Source organism: Platalea leucorodia (assembly GCF_965183815.1).
Source record: "Platalea leucorodia genome assembly, chromosome: Z".
NCBI classification, from domain to species: Eukaryota; Metazoa; Chordata; class Aves; order Pelecaniformes; family Threskiornithidae; genus Platalea; species Platalea leucorodia.
This window is the reverse complement of record NC_138858.1, coordinates 22,764,888-22,778,244: the sequence shown is the minus strand read 5'-3', so window position 1 is coordinate 22,778,244 and position 13,357 is coordinate 22,764,888. Positions and strand designations below refer to the sequence as shown.

Genomic DNA, 13,357 nt, shown 5'->3' with positions numbered 1-13,357 from the left:
CAGACTAAAATGCTCTCAGTACAAAATTCAAAGCACTTCCAGTAGCTTCTGCTTAGGAGGAAATAGTATCTTTCAGAGTGAATTCATTGCCCTTTGTGAGTATGTTGAGAGGCAAAAAAGAAAAAGAACGAAGGCCAAGTATTTTGAGCACTAGCAAATGAGTCAAAAATTTCAACTGCAGTGCCTTTTGAAGTCTCTTCCTTGATACCAGTAACTCTTCTGAAAACATCTGCTGAAAAATTACAGCAAAGACTTTTTTTGGTAAAATATTCACAACAGTTTCCTCATTCAAAAAGATGCAGTAGCAATTTTATATTTTAAGTTAGTCTGATGGCACTGAAATGAATGAAAATATTCTAAAATATGTTCCAATTTCATAAATAAAATATGAGCTTATCCTGCATCTAAATATTTATTGAAGTAATAAAGTCAGGATGACAGATCCTTTAAAAAAGAATAAAATGTTTAAATGAGGCATATAAGAAAAAAATTGTCCTTTAACTTCATTTTTTGTCGTTCTAAAATTTCAGTCAACAAATACCTTCACGGATACTTTGTTTTGTAGCCCTCACCCTTCATTCAGTTAGAATATGAAAAAATTGTTTAGCACAGTGAATTGAAGGAAGCGTGGTTGTGGTAACAGATGTTGGAGATTCCCCAAATCCCTTTTTTTCCTAAGAGTCTTATGGCAACAGCTCCCCTTTGACTCCAACTCCCAACTTTCTTCCTCCTAGACACACACACACATGACTGAAGTATGCGAGATCAGACCCATTATGGGTGGACATTCAAAAACTGTATACCAGCCATTATGGATGCTCTGTTTCTCTGCCTGTTACACACTAACTTGTACCTGCCTCCGTTCTCTCTTGTTCATGAAGTGCCATCTTTCTGAGCAACCATACGTATTATCACAGAGCTTTTAAATCCTGCTTCTTACCTATTTAAATGTGTGGGGCCACGAAATGAAACACAGCCACACTGCTGGAAGGGTGGGGTTTTTTGTTTTTTGTTTTTTGGTTTTTTTTTTTAAAGAATCCACTGATATGTGATATGAAAAACAAACAAGTAAATCATTGTCTTACTAACAAATAGCATGTACTAAAGATGACAGGCAGAAGCAAGTAATATTACCAAAACCGACTAATCACAGTGACTTCTTACTGACCCACCTATGTTCTATTTATTCTATTGTGCCTACTTATGAGCTTCACTCATGTCATGCCAAACAAAGGCTTCAGTCCTCCACTCATATAGACATTTAACTTTAAATCACACAAGTGGTTCCACAGACATCGGATCAGTCACATGAATAAAAGCTAAGTAAAAGCATGTGGTGTTTGCTAAACTAAAACTTAAAGCTGGGCTGCAACTGCAGAATTCATCTGCTTATAGAGAAGACTAGCACATTTTGCAGTATTAAAAGAGTGGTTTTTTAAAAATTCCACATGTAACAGGAAAAAAAAAAAAAAACAGTGAGTGACAATATAGAAATGACAAACTTCTTTGTTTTAGGGTAGGATGGATTGCATTTCATACACTCCATTTTTTTATTTATAATAGCATGATACTAGTTGACAGGTATAGAAACTGCACACAGCGAAAGGAACTTAAGCAAAACTACTAAATGTCTAGATACTGCACTAGCAACCGGGAATGAAAAGGAGCAGTACCACGACCAGCACACTTGCAGTAGGCCCTTCACACCTGCCAGGGGTACATACAGACATACACACACTGACATAGGCCCCTCCCTTCTTAACCCCCAGTCTGAGAAGCTAGAAAAGCTGCAAAGCTTTTAAGGGAACACTTGTTAAGGAAAGATACATTACATGACAAGAAGACTTGGCAAATTCTCCTAAGTAAGAATACAAAGTGCTTTTAAGTTTTGTTCAAATCTATGGTCCACAATAATGCTCAAAAAAACCTTTCTCCTTGGGTACTGTGGGAAAAAAAAAAAAAAAAAAAAAAAAGAGGAGGCACATAGGAACTGCCAGTTCATTTTTTTTTTTCAGTCAGGTGTCTACCTTGTCTTCTAAATGCTCATTTCTGGGAAAACATTTGCACACGCACTTGAAAAATTTACACATATGACTTCACACTGGTATTTTTGCCTACAATGCATGAGGATACACATAGATAACAGTAGTAACAAAGATCTAAAATTAAGGGATTCTTGTAGCAGCTGAGAAAGTAATTCCAGTTTTTCCCCAGGCATTCTTTAATCAGAAAGCCATCCCCTTCTTCCGCTGCCTCTTCAAACTAACAACAAAGTGCAGTGTGGGATTATTTTGGGTAGCAAGGACCACACGGCATAGAAACTCTATCTGAAGGAGAATGTTCCTTCAAAAAAATACAGGGGTAGTGCTCAGAGGAACACCATAGAACATTTTATAGAAATCAGTATTTCAAAAACAGACAAAAAAGCAATCCACCTCTATTCAGAAACACCAAAATTTTAAGCATAAGAGACTCTTTTGGAACAAACTGCCAAATGTGACCAATTTCTGTAGTGCAGACTTTGCCTCATTGTTACCCTCGATGTCACTTTAGGCTTACACCTCAGAAATATATAGTTCAGCTAAATTATATATCAGAGAAAAAAAAATACTTTAAATACCTGACATGCCAAATGCAAAGCTCTATTTAAAAGCCTGTAAATTACAAAGGGTGAATATTTTCGCTGTGTAACCAAAAACCCTGATTGGGATAAAGGCCCCATCATGCCAGACCTATGGCAGAGGCCAGAACAGAGCTCTTGCCCTGCACAGCTCACAACCCAGCTTACAGAAAACCTCTGACATCCAGAATGTGACATTATCACTACGATCATTTGGACCAAAGAATTAGAGTCACCCCTTTTGCTTTAGTTTCAAAACCGGTTTTCTCAAGCAAAGTTCCAGTCCGTTGTTATTGTCACCTCGGCACATCCTTTGCCCTTCCCTTTCCCGCATTTACCTTTCTTCTGAGCCCGGAACATTTCCAGCTGTTTCTGCTGCTGCCTTCTTAGTGTATTAACAATAGCTATTGCTAGTCTCAGTGCTTCTCGTGGGTATCCATGAGATCGTAATGCATCCACCCTTGCACAGGCTGTAGGAACATGTTCTAAAATGGAGAAAATAATTGAAGAATAGCAATGCTTCCATGTCTGCAATGGCCTGTTTGCCTAGGTTACTCAAAAGGGCTTTTTTGTTTGGTTTGTTTTGTTTTGTTTTTAAAACTATGCAAGAGAAACTTAAAGGACTACTTCTGAGCCAGCATTTCAAGGGAGCCTCTGTTCTTTTTGCAAGGCTTTTCATTCATCTCCCCACCATTCCACCCCCCTCCCACCCCCCCACCCCCAATAATACCATAGAAAATGAACAAAGCAACAAGTCATGGAAACGTCTTTCCGGTTTAGCCACTTACCATGCCAGAGGGGCCACCCGTGAGAGTCAAAGAGCGAGTTTTCAGTGTCGTCATGGTAACAGTAGTTGGTGTATAGGTCACTGCTGATAATGTGCTGTAAGTGGCTGTCCTGCCAGTGCAGATCGCACGCCTCAATGGCTCGAGTGAACACCGTCCGATGTGGCCTGTTCGATGAATCTGTCATTTTCACAAGTTCAGAAAGCTGCATCAGCTTTTACTCATTCATATGTGAATCAGTCATTCACAGGATTCTTGTCTTCTGCCTATTCAACCCCCAACCAAGGGCAGCCTGCCTTGCCCCCCTCTGCACCGAGCAGCCCGCAGATGACATTTCACATCGTATTATTACCCAACAGCTCAGACGAAGTGTGTGCCATTCACTTTGCATTCAGAGAGAGCGATCTACAAACCAGCATGGCTGCTGCTAAACAGGATTTTGCAGAGGGAACAGCTAGAAATGAAGGATATTAAACAGCACATACAGAACTCCCTTAAAACCAAACTAGAATGTACATGGCACACAGCTACTCCAGCATCCCCAGCTTCTCTCCTCAGACCCAAAGCTGCCAGGATGAGGCATGGATAAACATCGCATGAAAGGTCTTTAGTTGTTCTCTTTGAGAAGCAACATTAACTTTGAGCACTTGTATAATTTTTTTTTTGTCATAAACATATAGAAATACTGTAAAGAAAGTGAGGTACTGAGGCCGTGGGACTGACATAATCCTACTGGACATCTTCCTATGGCAAAATCACCCTGTCAATATGGCACCATGTCTATGAACACTGGGATGCCATGTCAAAGTTACCACCAGCCTGCGCAGGTTGGGCTGAACATCACGAGATACAGAAAGCAAAACACCTCTGTAAGGAGTTACATGCTGAATGAACTTCTGTCCCCGGCTAGCTGCGAGATTTAAAAATGAACCAAGTCTATCTCCTTCAGAGGTAATCTTCCAAGAAAAGGAAACAAGGAAAAACCCATCTAACTCCAAATCCACCAGCTCCCAAGCATTTAATTTTAACTTTATCATAATTATATGAAATACGTATCAAAATACTGAGGGTTTTGAGGATTATGAGGTTTTTTCCCCAAGTAAATATCCTGCATCTTCCCCAGTTACTAGCGAAGTAGCCATCTTTGCTTGAAGATGACTGGACAAGGCTTCTGTCAGATTTTATAATCACGTTTTAGATTAGAAAGCATGATATTGAGTAAGAAGAGACATCTCCTCCAAGACGGCAGTGTTGCCTCTGCACCCCCCACACACCTGGCAATGCAGACTGCACATAGAGAGCATATCCCACAAACAGCTGCTTTAGTTTCTCACACACTCAAGTTTAATGCAGTTGCAACAGATCTCTCTTTAAATAGGTATCAAAGGCTTTGTAACTGCAAACAAAATAAAAACCCCCAACACCAGAAGGAATACAAGATTATAGTCAAGCAACGAAACAACAGGCTTTTACATGACATACTTCAAGGACATCCAGTTTTCATGCAACACGTATTTAGAAGCACCAAGTGAAAAGTTAGAAGACCTAACTAAACACAATACTTGCTTTGAAAACTTTGTAGCCCCAGCACAAATAAAACACCTATTTATCCTTTCTGCAAGGATAGTATTAGTGAAAATAACTTTGGCTGGTCAATCCTCAAAAAGAAAGTTACTTGTCCCAGGAAAGAGTGCTGAATTCTGCAAGGCTAGGGTATATAAGATAGAGGTTATATTATATGTTGCAGTCAGTGCATATGTTTAGGCTCACCTTGGTTAGCATTTGCACCCTGAGGCAAAGCATTGGTTAAATTGGGCAGCTCGTTTCCATGGTTTCCATCTTCCCAGGGACAAACATCCACACTGTTCCATTTTTTCAGCTGTTTTAGCCAACTGGCCTTCTGCTCCAACTTGCAGTGGGGATTTAAGACTATACACATCCACAGAGCACCTGATTTTAAAAAAATTGCTAAATTATGTTTTCTATTAAAAATGCAGCAGCCAATGACTAATTGCAAACTTCTATACTGTAACACTTTTTCTCCCCTCAAAGGCTACACTGCTTGCTTCCCAGCTATGCCTAACACCAGGCAGACTGAATTCTCAGTGCAGGATCTTGGAGCTGGCGTGGCCCATCTGAAGCAGTTGAAAGACGGTACCAAACCAACCTTCTCCATTAAAAGGCATTAAGAGGTCTTTTGTATTAGAAAATCCACAGTTCACAATGTATGGCTCAGACAGGAACATCAGTCAAAAGCAAACAAGAATTCACATCCAAGTTACAGCAGGAAATTACCCAAGTTGTTCTTCTAATTTTTGTACTAGAAGTAAATGTTGTTTTCTATGAACAAGAACTATGCATCTTCCAGCTTCACATTACAGGAACCAAAGAAGTGCATTAGTAAGACATGTACTTTATAAATATATACTTCCACACTCTGAACCCAGCAGAAGTACTGCTGATCATATAACTCATTCCCAAACATGTCTGGGTCTCAGAGATCCAGAAAACACTGGTTTTGTGCAGTCTAATAGGAATAAGATATTTTTACTGTAATTACTTCAGTAATTTGGTTACACTACAAAATTTGTTTTACATTTTCTGTTTACGGAGCTCAAAGGGAAAGCTAATTTGCGCTGACATTTCACACATACCATCACTTTGGAACCTGCTCGCTGAGACTATATAGCAGGGCAGACAAACACATCAGGGTCTCTAGCAACAATTTTCAAATGGGAAGGTTTTTCTCTAAATCAGCTGTCTCATCAGTGTGAACTTTGACAGAAGCATCAAGACATCTCAAAGTACTGTTTAGCAACAGTTCATTTGCTCATTGAGAACATGCCTTATATACTACAAGAGATTTAGAGAATATGCTTAAACTATGCAATCTTCATGACAGGCTGAAAAAAAAGAGAATAAAAATCCAGCTGGTTCTTCTAGGATAATAAAATTCTCACATTCAAGTATTCTTTTGCTAACTAAGAATGCAAAATGGATACCCAGAGCACAGGCCATCACATTACATTCATTCCTAAAGTAACCCGGCATGTTGGTATGTCACAGCACAGGAGCCAGTGGAAACACAGCTTGATCCTTAAGGCTGCAAGTTCCCTGCTATTCAGACCAACATGGAATGGGGAAGTAATATCAAAGAAATCTGAAAACCAGAACAAAATATGATATGGTACAGTGTCAAACACAAGAGAGACACTACACTACTGCAGATTACTGCACAGTAGTTCAATACAGTACAGCAAATTGTTGGGGGTTTTTTCCAAGTGTCTGAAACTTGCCATGGCAGTGAATAAGGCAAATACTATTTTTAAAAAATTCTTTTAAAATCAAATCATATGACTTTCTTTAGACACACTGGTCAACACGCTTCACTCTCCAAACAGAGTCAAATTACCACTGGTTCTTATTATTAAACATCAATGCATTCATCACTGCCCAACACAGAATGACTTTATTTCTTGCAATCTGCAAAACAAAACAGAAGATGGGGCATATTGGAAAGCCTTGGAGAACAGTTAACTTCAGCCTGCTTATTTATTTTCAAAATCAAATATCACTTGAGGGCACTAAGGACACACTGTACTTCTCAACATCTAACAAAAAAAAGCCAATTTAATACTTTCTAACCAGATTCCCAGTGTTTTCAGACTGAAGCAAAAGCAAAGTGGAATACCTTAACTGCATTTAGTAAGTATTTCAATCATCCAGCAAGGCGGAACACCCCTACGAAATGAGTAGCCTTTTCTTTTTCCAGTCTCAGAAACACCACTAGAGGCAAAGGAATTCACTCGCCTTCTTCAGAAGCTCCCCTATGCATGCAGTACATCTAAGAGGCAGGAGAGGGAAGAGATACCCCAAAGTACCAAAATCCTTTAAAAACTTCTTTGGTTTAAAAAGGGAAACTATGTCAAGCATAACTACATTGTTAGAAGAGATTGTCTCAGAAACCCAGGCTATTTTCATGCAAATGAAGCACAAGGACAAGTGTATTTCTAACAAACCCCACACAAACCACTTAAAATTTCAATAGAACCCAACTGCACTCTGCTCCCAGTGACTTCAGGGCGAGCTGCACGCACATCTGAGATCTCTCCCAGCTTTCACGGCTGCCTGATTCCCTGCAGGAAGAGGAGTGTGAGACAAAACTCCCCCACAAGAAGAGAAGGGAACAGAAAGAGCCTCAGGCTCCACTCCTGTAGTGCTACAAAGGCTACCATCTGGGAGAAGGATGCATAATGCCAATGACCCCACACTCTTCAGCCTATTTGGGTATCTAGGTTTTTTCGTTGGTTTTTTTTTTTTTGGTTTTTTTTTGTTTTGTTTTTGTTTTTTGTTTTTGTTTTTTGTTTGTGTGTGTGTGTGTGATTTTTTTTGTTTCTTTCTTTTTCCCTAGCATGTGTGCGCCTGCCTGTATTCGTATTTCTTCCTCCTCCTGCTCCCTAAGCACCTTCCCCCTCCCCTGACATCTGCTCTATTCTCACTCTTTCAATTCGTTGGTTCCTGTCCTGCTCCTAGTGCTGAAAAGTCTGAGGAAAATGTTCACTTGTGCCCAGATTTTTACCACATGCCAACTGGAAGGAGCCTGGAGGATATTCTCCCTATTTCACTCTGATGCTGCTCAGTGGAAGCCCCCCTGAGCTGGCTCTTAAATGTCACCACCAACCTGAAGGCTTATACTGGCCTCAAACAAGAGATCCTGTATTTTCTGCCTAATGGCTCCCATACGGGGAAACTGCTGATCATGCTTACTCCTTACTACAGGTAAGGCTTATGGAAAAATGAAGGGCAGCCACTTGTAATTTGTGGGGAAGGTATCTAAATCCATTTCCAGTGACTTCAGCCTGGAAACTGCTGTTGGCAACAGTCTATACTCAAAAGAAGTTTCCCAAAATACATTCCTGGCATTCTCAAGTTTACCTGTTTGACTAGATTTAATGATGTCACCCAATGCCACCTGCACTATGAACAAATGTCTCATTAAATGAGAAAAAAACAAAAACAAAAACCAAAACCCCAAACCCAAAACTAAAAAAACCCAACAGAGGATGTCTTTCTGTTTACACACAGGTTTTCTAACACAGCTTGCTCTATTCCTCCTGTCTCCCTTCTCCCAGGCACTGGGTATCTCTTCATACGGGTTCTCAGCAGGCTGACACATCTTCCCCCCCAAAACTACATGCTACGAAACCAAAAGGGAAGTTCTGATTTGGATCCCTTGACTGTGACCTATGTCTTTCCAATACAAAACTCACAGCACAGTGGCAAAATGATCACAACCCAATATACAAAATTTTTTCCCCCAGAAGATAATTGGAAAATAAGACACTCTGCGACTGCAATTTGATATTAATTTCACAAGGGAATGAATATTAAACTGTCATATTGCAGCGAGGAATTGCCTATTTTGGTTCAACGCTTTTGACCTGGAAAATACCAGCTTTGCCAAAACAGACCTTTGGTTCAGACAGCCCTCCTTTTGAAAATGCACGGCTGTCATTCATTTTTAGTGTGCCTCACACCACAAAAAAGAAAAAATGTTATATTACTGCTTTACAAAATGCATGCCTTCCTTGTACATACAAGGGAACATCAGTACTTTTGTGTTTCTCAGTAGACATCCATACCTTTGAATTCATGGGGGAGAAAGGGACAGCATGCCTTTACAGGCATTTAAATTAAAAACTAGGATTTAAATATGCAAATTGAAAAACATTAAGAAGTATTCAGTCACTGTAAAAGTAGATGTTGTAATAATTACACATCCTGTGTATGCATGTATTCATGAAGCCAAAGGAAGTGCAAGGAATGTATACAGACTCTCCCAAGAGATTAAGCTTTGCTCAGTTTTTATAAATCCCATTACATTTTACTCTTGCCCTAGTAAATGGGAAGGTGGTGATGGAAACAGTTTTAGTGGGGGGCTAGGACACTGACCATGACTGAAGATCCAGTGTACAATTCTGTTTGACTGTTTGATTACAGTCTTCCCAAGAAATCTGCTTTCCCTAGAAATATATGCTACCTTCTCAGGGCTGCTGTGTAGCTAAGCTTGGGTCAGCATTTCCTCATTTACAATACCTGTGTAATCAATGGTTGAGACTTGGCCTTTGCTGTGGAATTTTAGATTTAACATACTTAAGATCAATCCATTCATCTGCAAAATTAAAACATGCAAGAAACAGATGCACATCTACTGTGACATTTCTTTGCCCCTCCCATTAATGGACATCTCTCTCAAAAAATAAAACACCATCAGCTACAAGCTTAGTAGCATTTGATCATTTCAAAGAAAATGGAGCCCGGTAATCAAGATCATTCCCTTTGTGCAACATACAAATCAGCTTCAGCACTTGCTGCACACTTGCTACTGTGCCCCATTTGAGCCTAATCAATTCTATTAGAAAAGCATCATTTTCCAGCATTGGAAGTGCCAGAATAGAAACAATACTAGGAGACAGAACCTATGACCCCTTTAAAGTAGAAGTGTCAGCAAAGGATTTTAAAGTGGTTTACATCTGGTTTTTAAACACATATGCACTTACATCAGGATAGCCACTTGGAAACCTCAAAAAAGGTAGTGTGTGGTATTTATTGCTTCTCAACAAGGAGGACAAGTGCATTCAGAATGACCGGCAAAGCCACCTCCCTCCTCCAGGCACAGAGAGATCTCCATCAGAACAAAGCATAATCAGAAGTCCCACTGGAGAATGGTCCAATTGAACAGTTGCTTTTATGGAATAGTGAAGATAGGCAAAGCACTTCAGTGCTGTTCTCTCCTCGATAAGAACCCCAAGGAAAAGTACTCTTAGCATTCAGTTGGATCCAAGTTGCAATTTTATTCATAAAAACAATTCCTTAATGCATTCTCGTTTCTCTGTGCAGCCTTCAGAAAAAAGGGCTTTCTATGGGTGCTGTGTTTCTTGGAGAACAGAATGTTTCATTTTGCTCTAATTCATTCTATTACTGAATTAAACTTTGATGTATTGGTCTTGACAAGTGCTTCATGCTGATTGTATTGCGTATGATAGTATAATCACTCCCCATGCATTTCACACTAGCTGGCTGATTAATGCAATAGATTACCTGCAGCACTGATGGCAAGAGGGAATCATTGCCCTTCTGCACACTAAACTCTGAATGCACATTAGAGGGAGGTGTAACCCCAGGACAAAAAAAACGCCTGCTTCCTTAAGTTTCCCTTTCTCTCTTGCTGCATGCTGCTGCTCCCAAGGGCTAAAGGCACGCATGTATTCAGCTGAAAGGAAACGGGTATTTACATATTGAGATTCTATTCCAAGCTATCATCAACTACACGCTCTGATCTCTGCGTGTCAAGCAACAAAAAATCCTGCTCTCGTCTTCCTATGTTTTCAACTTCTGGCACAATGGAAAAAGGAACTAACCAAGCACTTCTGCCATTTTGCATGAGCCCATTGTTCTGGGCTAAGCCTTTCTGAGTTTGTTTTAAAAACTGCTGCGTCTTTGCAGACACTCTGCCATTTGACCAAAGGGTTTCATATAAGAACAGAAATTTGCTTGAATGGTGCAGTTTACAGTGTCATAGCCTCAGACTACTATCTCCCTAGGAGAGCACTTAGGATCTGTCACATGTCCAATAGATCCTCCCCATGCACCTGTAATACCCTATAACCTAACCACTGTAGCAACGCATGGGCTATTAGCCTACAAAGCTAGACAGAAGCATAAAGCACCAGCAAATTAATCTCACTGATTAACTGCCCTAATATTCGCAAAACTATTCATTCATTTGTTCACAATCAATTGAAGGCAAATGCATTGCTAATACTAGTACAAACAGTACAAAAACACTTCTTTATGAGTATCTTAATATGATTCTTCACAATTTTAAGTAGTTGCCAGTATTTACAGCTAAGTGGTGAACAAAGTGTGCTCCTGCCCAAAATAGACATCAGATATTTTATCAAATATTTTACCTGGTAATACACTCTCAGCAGTCACAGTGTATTGTCAGAGACCTTGACAATTTTCAGAAGAAAAGTTAATGCAATTACTAACTATAAATACACCAACCTATTACCTCTATTTAAATTTATCATTGAGATGAATGAATTCGCACAGTTAATTTTTTTAGGAAGCTACAAAACTGGGAAGTTTGATAAGTTCATCAAACAAAACAAAATATTCATAAAAGAAAGGTATGAAAATACATCTCATTTTTTAAAAAATGTGAAGCAAGTGCAAACACTCCCTTGCATGAAGTTCAGAAAAAGTATGATTGCCACAACTATGCACACAGAATGTAAGCAGCCCACTGTAACTGGCCAGAAGAACACATTCTGATTGTCTAGCCTGAATTCCTTCCTACTCTAAGATTTCCTGAGTTACTTTTGCCTTCCATTCCAAAAGTGATTGTTGAGTTTTTACAATAACAACATACTTCAATTAAGATTTCTAATACATGAATCTAGCTAGCTGATCTACTGCCTGGCTAGCTGATCTACTGCCTGGCTATCACAACTCAAAATTCTAAGCTTATTTCTAGTTTTCTAGTAAAATTTGTCCAGCTCCAATCACAATTTTCAGCTACGTTTTGTTTGCTTGGCAGGAGTGTCTTCCCTATCAATTTTTTAGGCTATGTAGGTATCTTAAATTATGAAGGATTTCCTTTGTCTTGCTTTGACAGACTCGAGCAGACCGAGATTCCTGCACCTCTCACTTTAAATTACTTTTCCAATTTTTCAGTTATTTTTCCAGTATCCATTCAAGACAGAAAACTGGAAAACATCACAAGGCTAGATTGCTGGACCACAGTAAAGCTCAGAAAAATCAGTGAAGATTCAGTAATTCCTCTCCATAAATCTATTACTTCTCTCTAGCTCTGGTATTTACTAGAAGTGGTATTGGAAAACTAAATGGCAGCTTAATGTTACTGAAGTATTAAAAACAAAGAGTGAGAGCAAGGAAAAAAAATAATGCTAAGTACCAGCTTGGGCTCACAGTAAAACTCTGCCCTTAATCTTGGCAGTCACAATTCCACAGTTAAGGCTGCAATGAGTTTTGTACCAGCTCTAATACAGAACAGTTTTTTAGGCCATTTATAAGTAAATCAGTTCAACAGCTTAGGAATAAAAACTTCAAAAACTGTTTTAATGTGGGTACTTCAAGAAATTTGGCCCCTGCTGTAAAAGTACTTCCCATGCAACTGAACTAAATGGAAACTCAAACTTTCTGTATGGCATTAAAAATAAGCCCCTCAAGCTATGCTTATAGACTAAAGTTAATTACTTTCACCATTATTCCTGAAATCTGATAAATGCCACAGGAAAGAATACCCTCTTTGAAAATACCTCCCACCTACTGTCATACTCTGGCCTCATATACCTTCTTTTCAAATATCATTATGGCACACTCTGATAATGAAGGAGGAAGGAAATCATCTTCAGAGAAGATGGACAGAACCCATCTTCGTGGAACTGCAGCCTGGCTTCGTTCACCAGGGAAATGAAGGTGACAGCAACAACTGAGACACTCCAGGGCCATGACAGCAATTTCTTTGTCATCCATAACTGAGGCCTCAGAGCAGCAAAACTGTCTTGTGATGCTAACTCAGAAGTACTATTAATCTAGTGCCTCCAACAGCACAAATCATTCAAATACTCTTGATGTATATTAACAGCTTATTCTGTGAAAGAGCAACTGAAGGCACACGTGTTTTATAACTGTATAGCAACCACATCATGGCAGCTAAGAGTAAATAAAATGAAAGTAAGAGAGGGATTATCAATTAAGCAAAGGCAGCCTACTGGATATGATACAGTTGAAGACACAAATTGTGTAAGGTATCACTCTATCTAGAAGTCCCACGATGAAAGACCAAGGGAAATGGTGCAAAGCATGGTGCATCCCACCTCCTTTGAAATACAGGTCTTCCTACAGCTTTCACTTCAATGCC

The 13,357-nt window shown here is 39.4% G+C and overlaps 1 protein-coding gene across 2 annotated transcripts in view; it reads right to left on the bottom strand.

The window, feature by feature from the left end:
* LOC309602954 (zinc finger SWIM domain-containing protein 6) overlaps positions 1-13,357 on the bottom strand; it is a gene marked incomplete at its 5' end in the record, with an annotated part of 115,676 nt that overhangs the window by 22,038 nt on the left and 80,281 nt on the right. For both annotated transcript variants that reach the window (XM_082337136.1, XM_082337135.1), the window contains 3 exons: positions 2,959-3,105; positions 3,409-3,585; positions 5,176-5,355. In XM_082337136.1, coding sequence (XP_082193262.1) covers positions 2,959-3,105; positions 3,409-3,585; positions 5,176-5,355 — 504 coding nt within the window. The remainder of the gene's footprint in view (positions 1-2,958; positions 3,106-3,408; positions 3,586-5,175; positions 5,356-13,357) is intronic.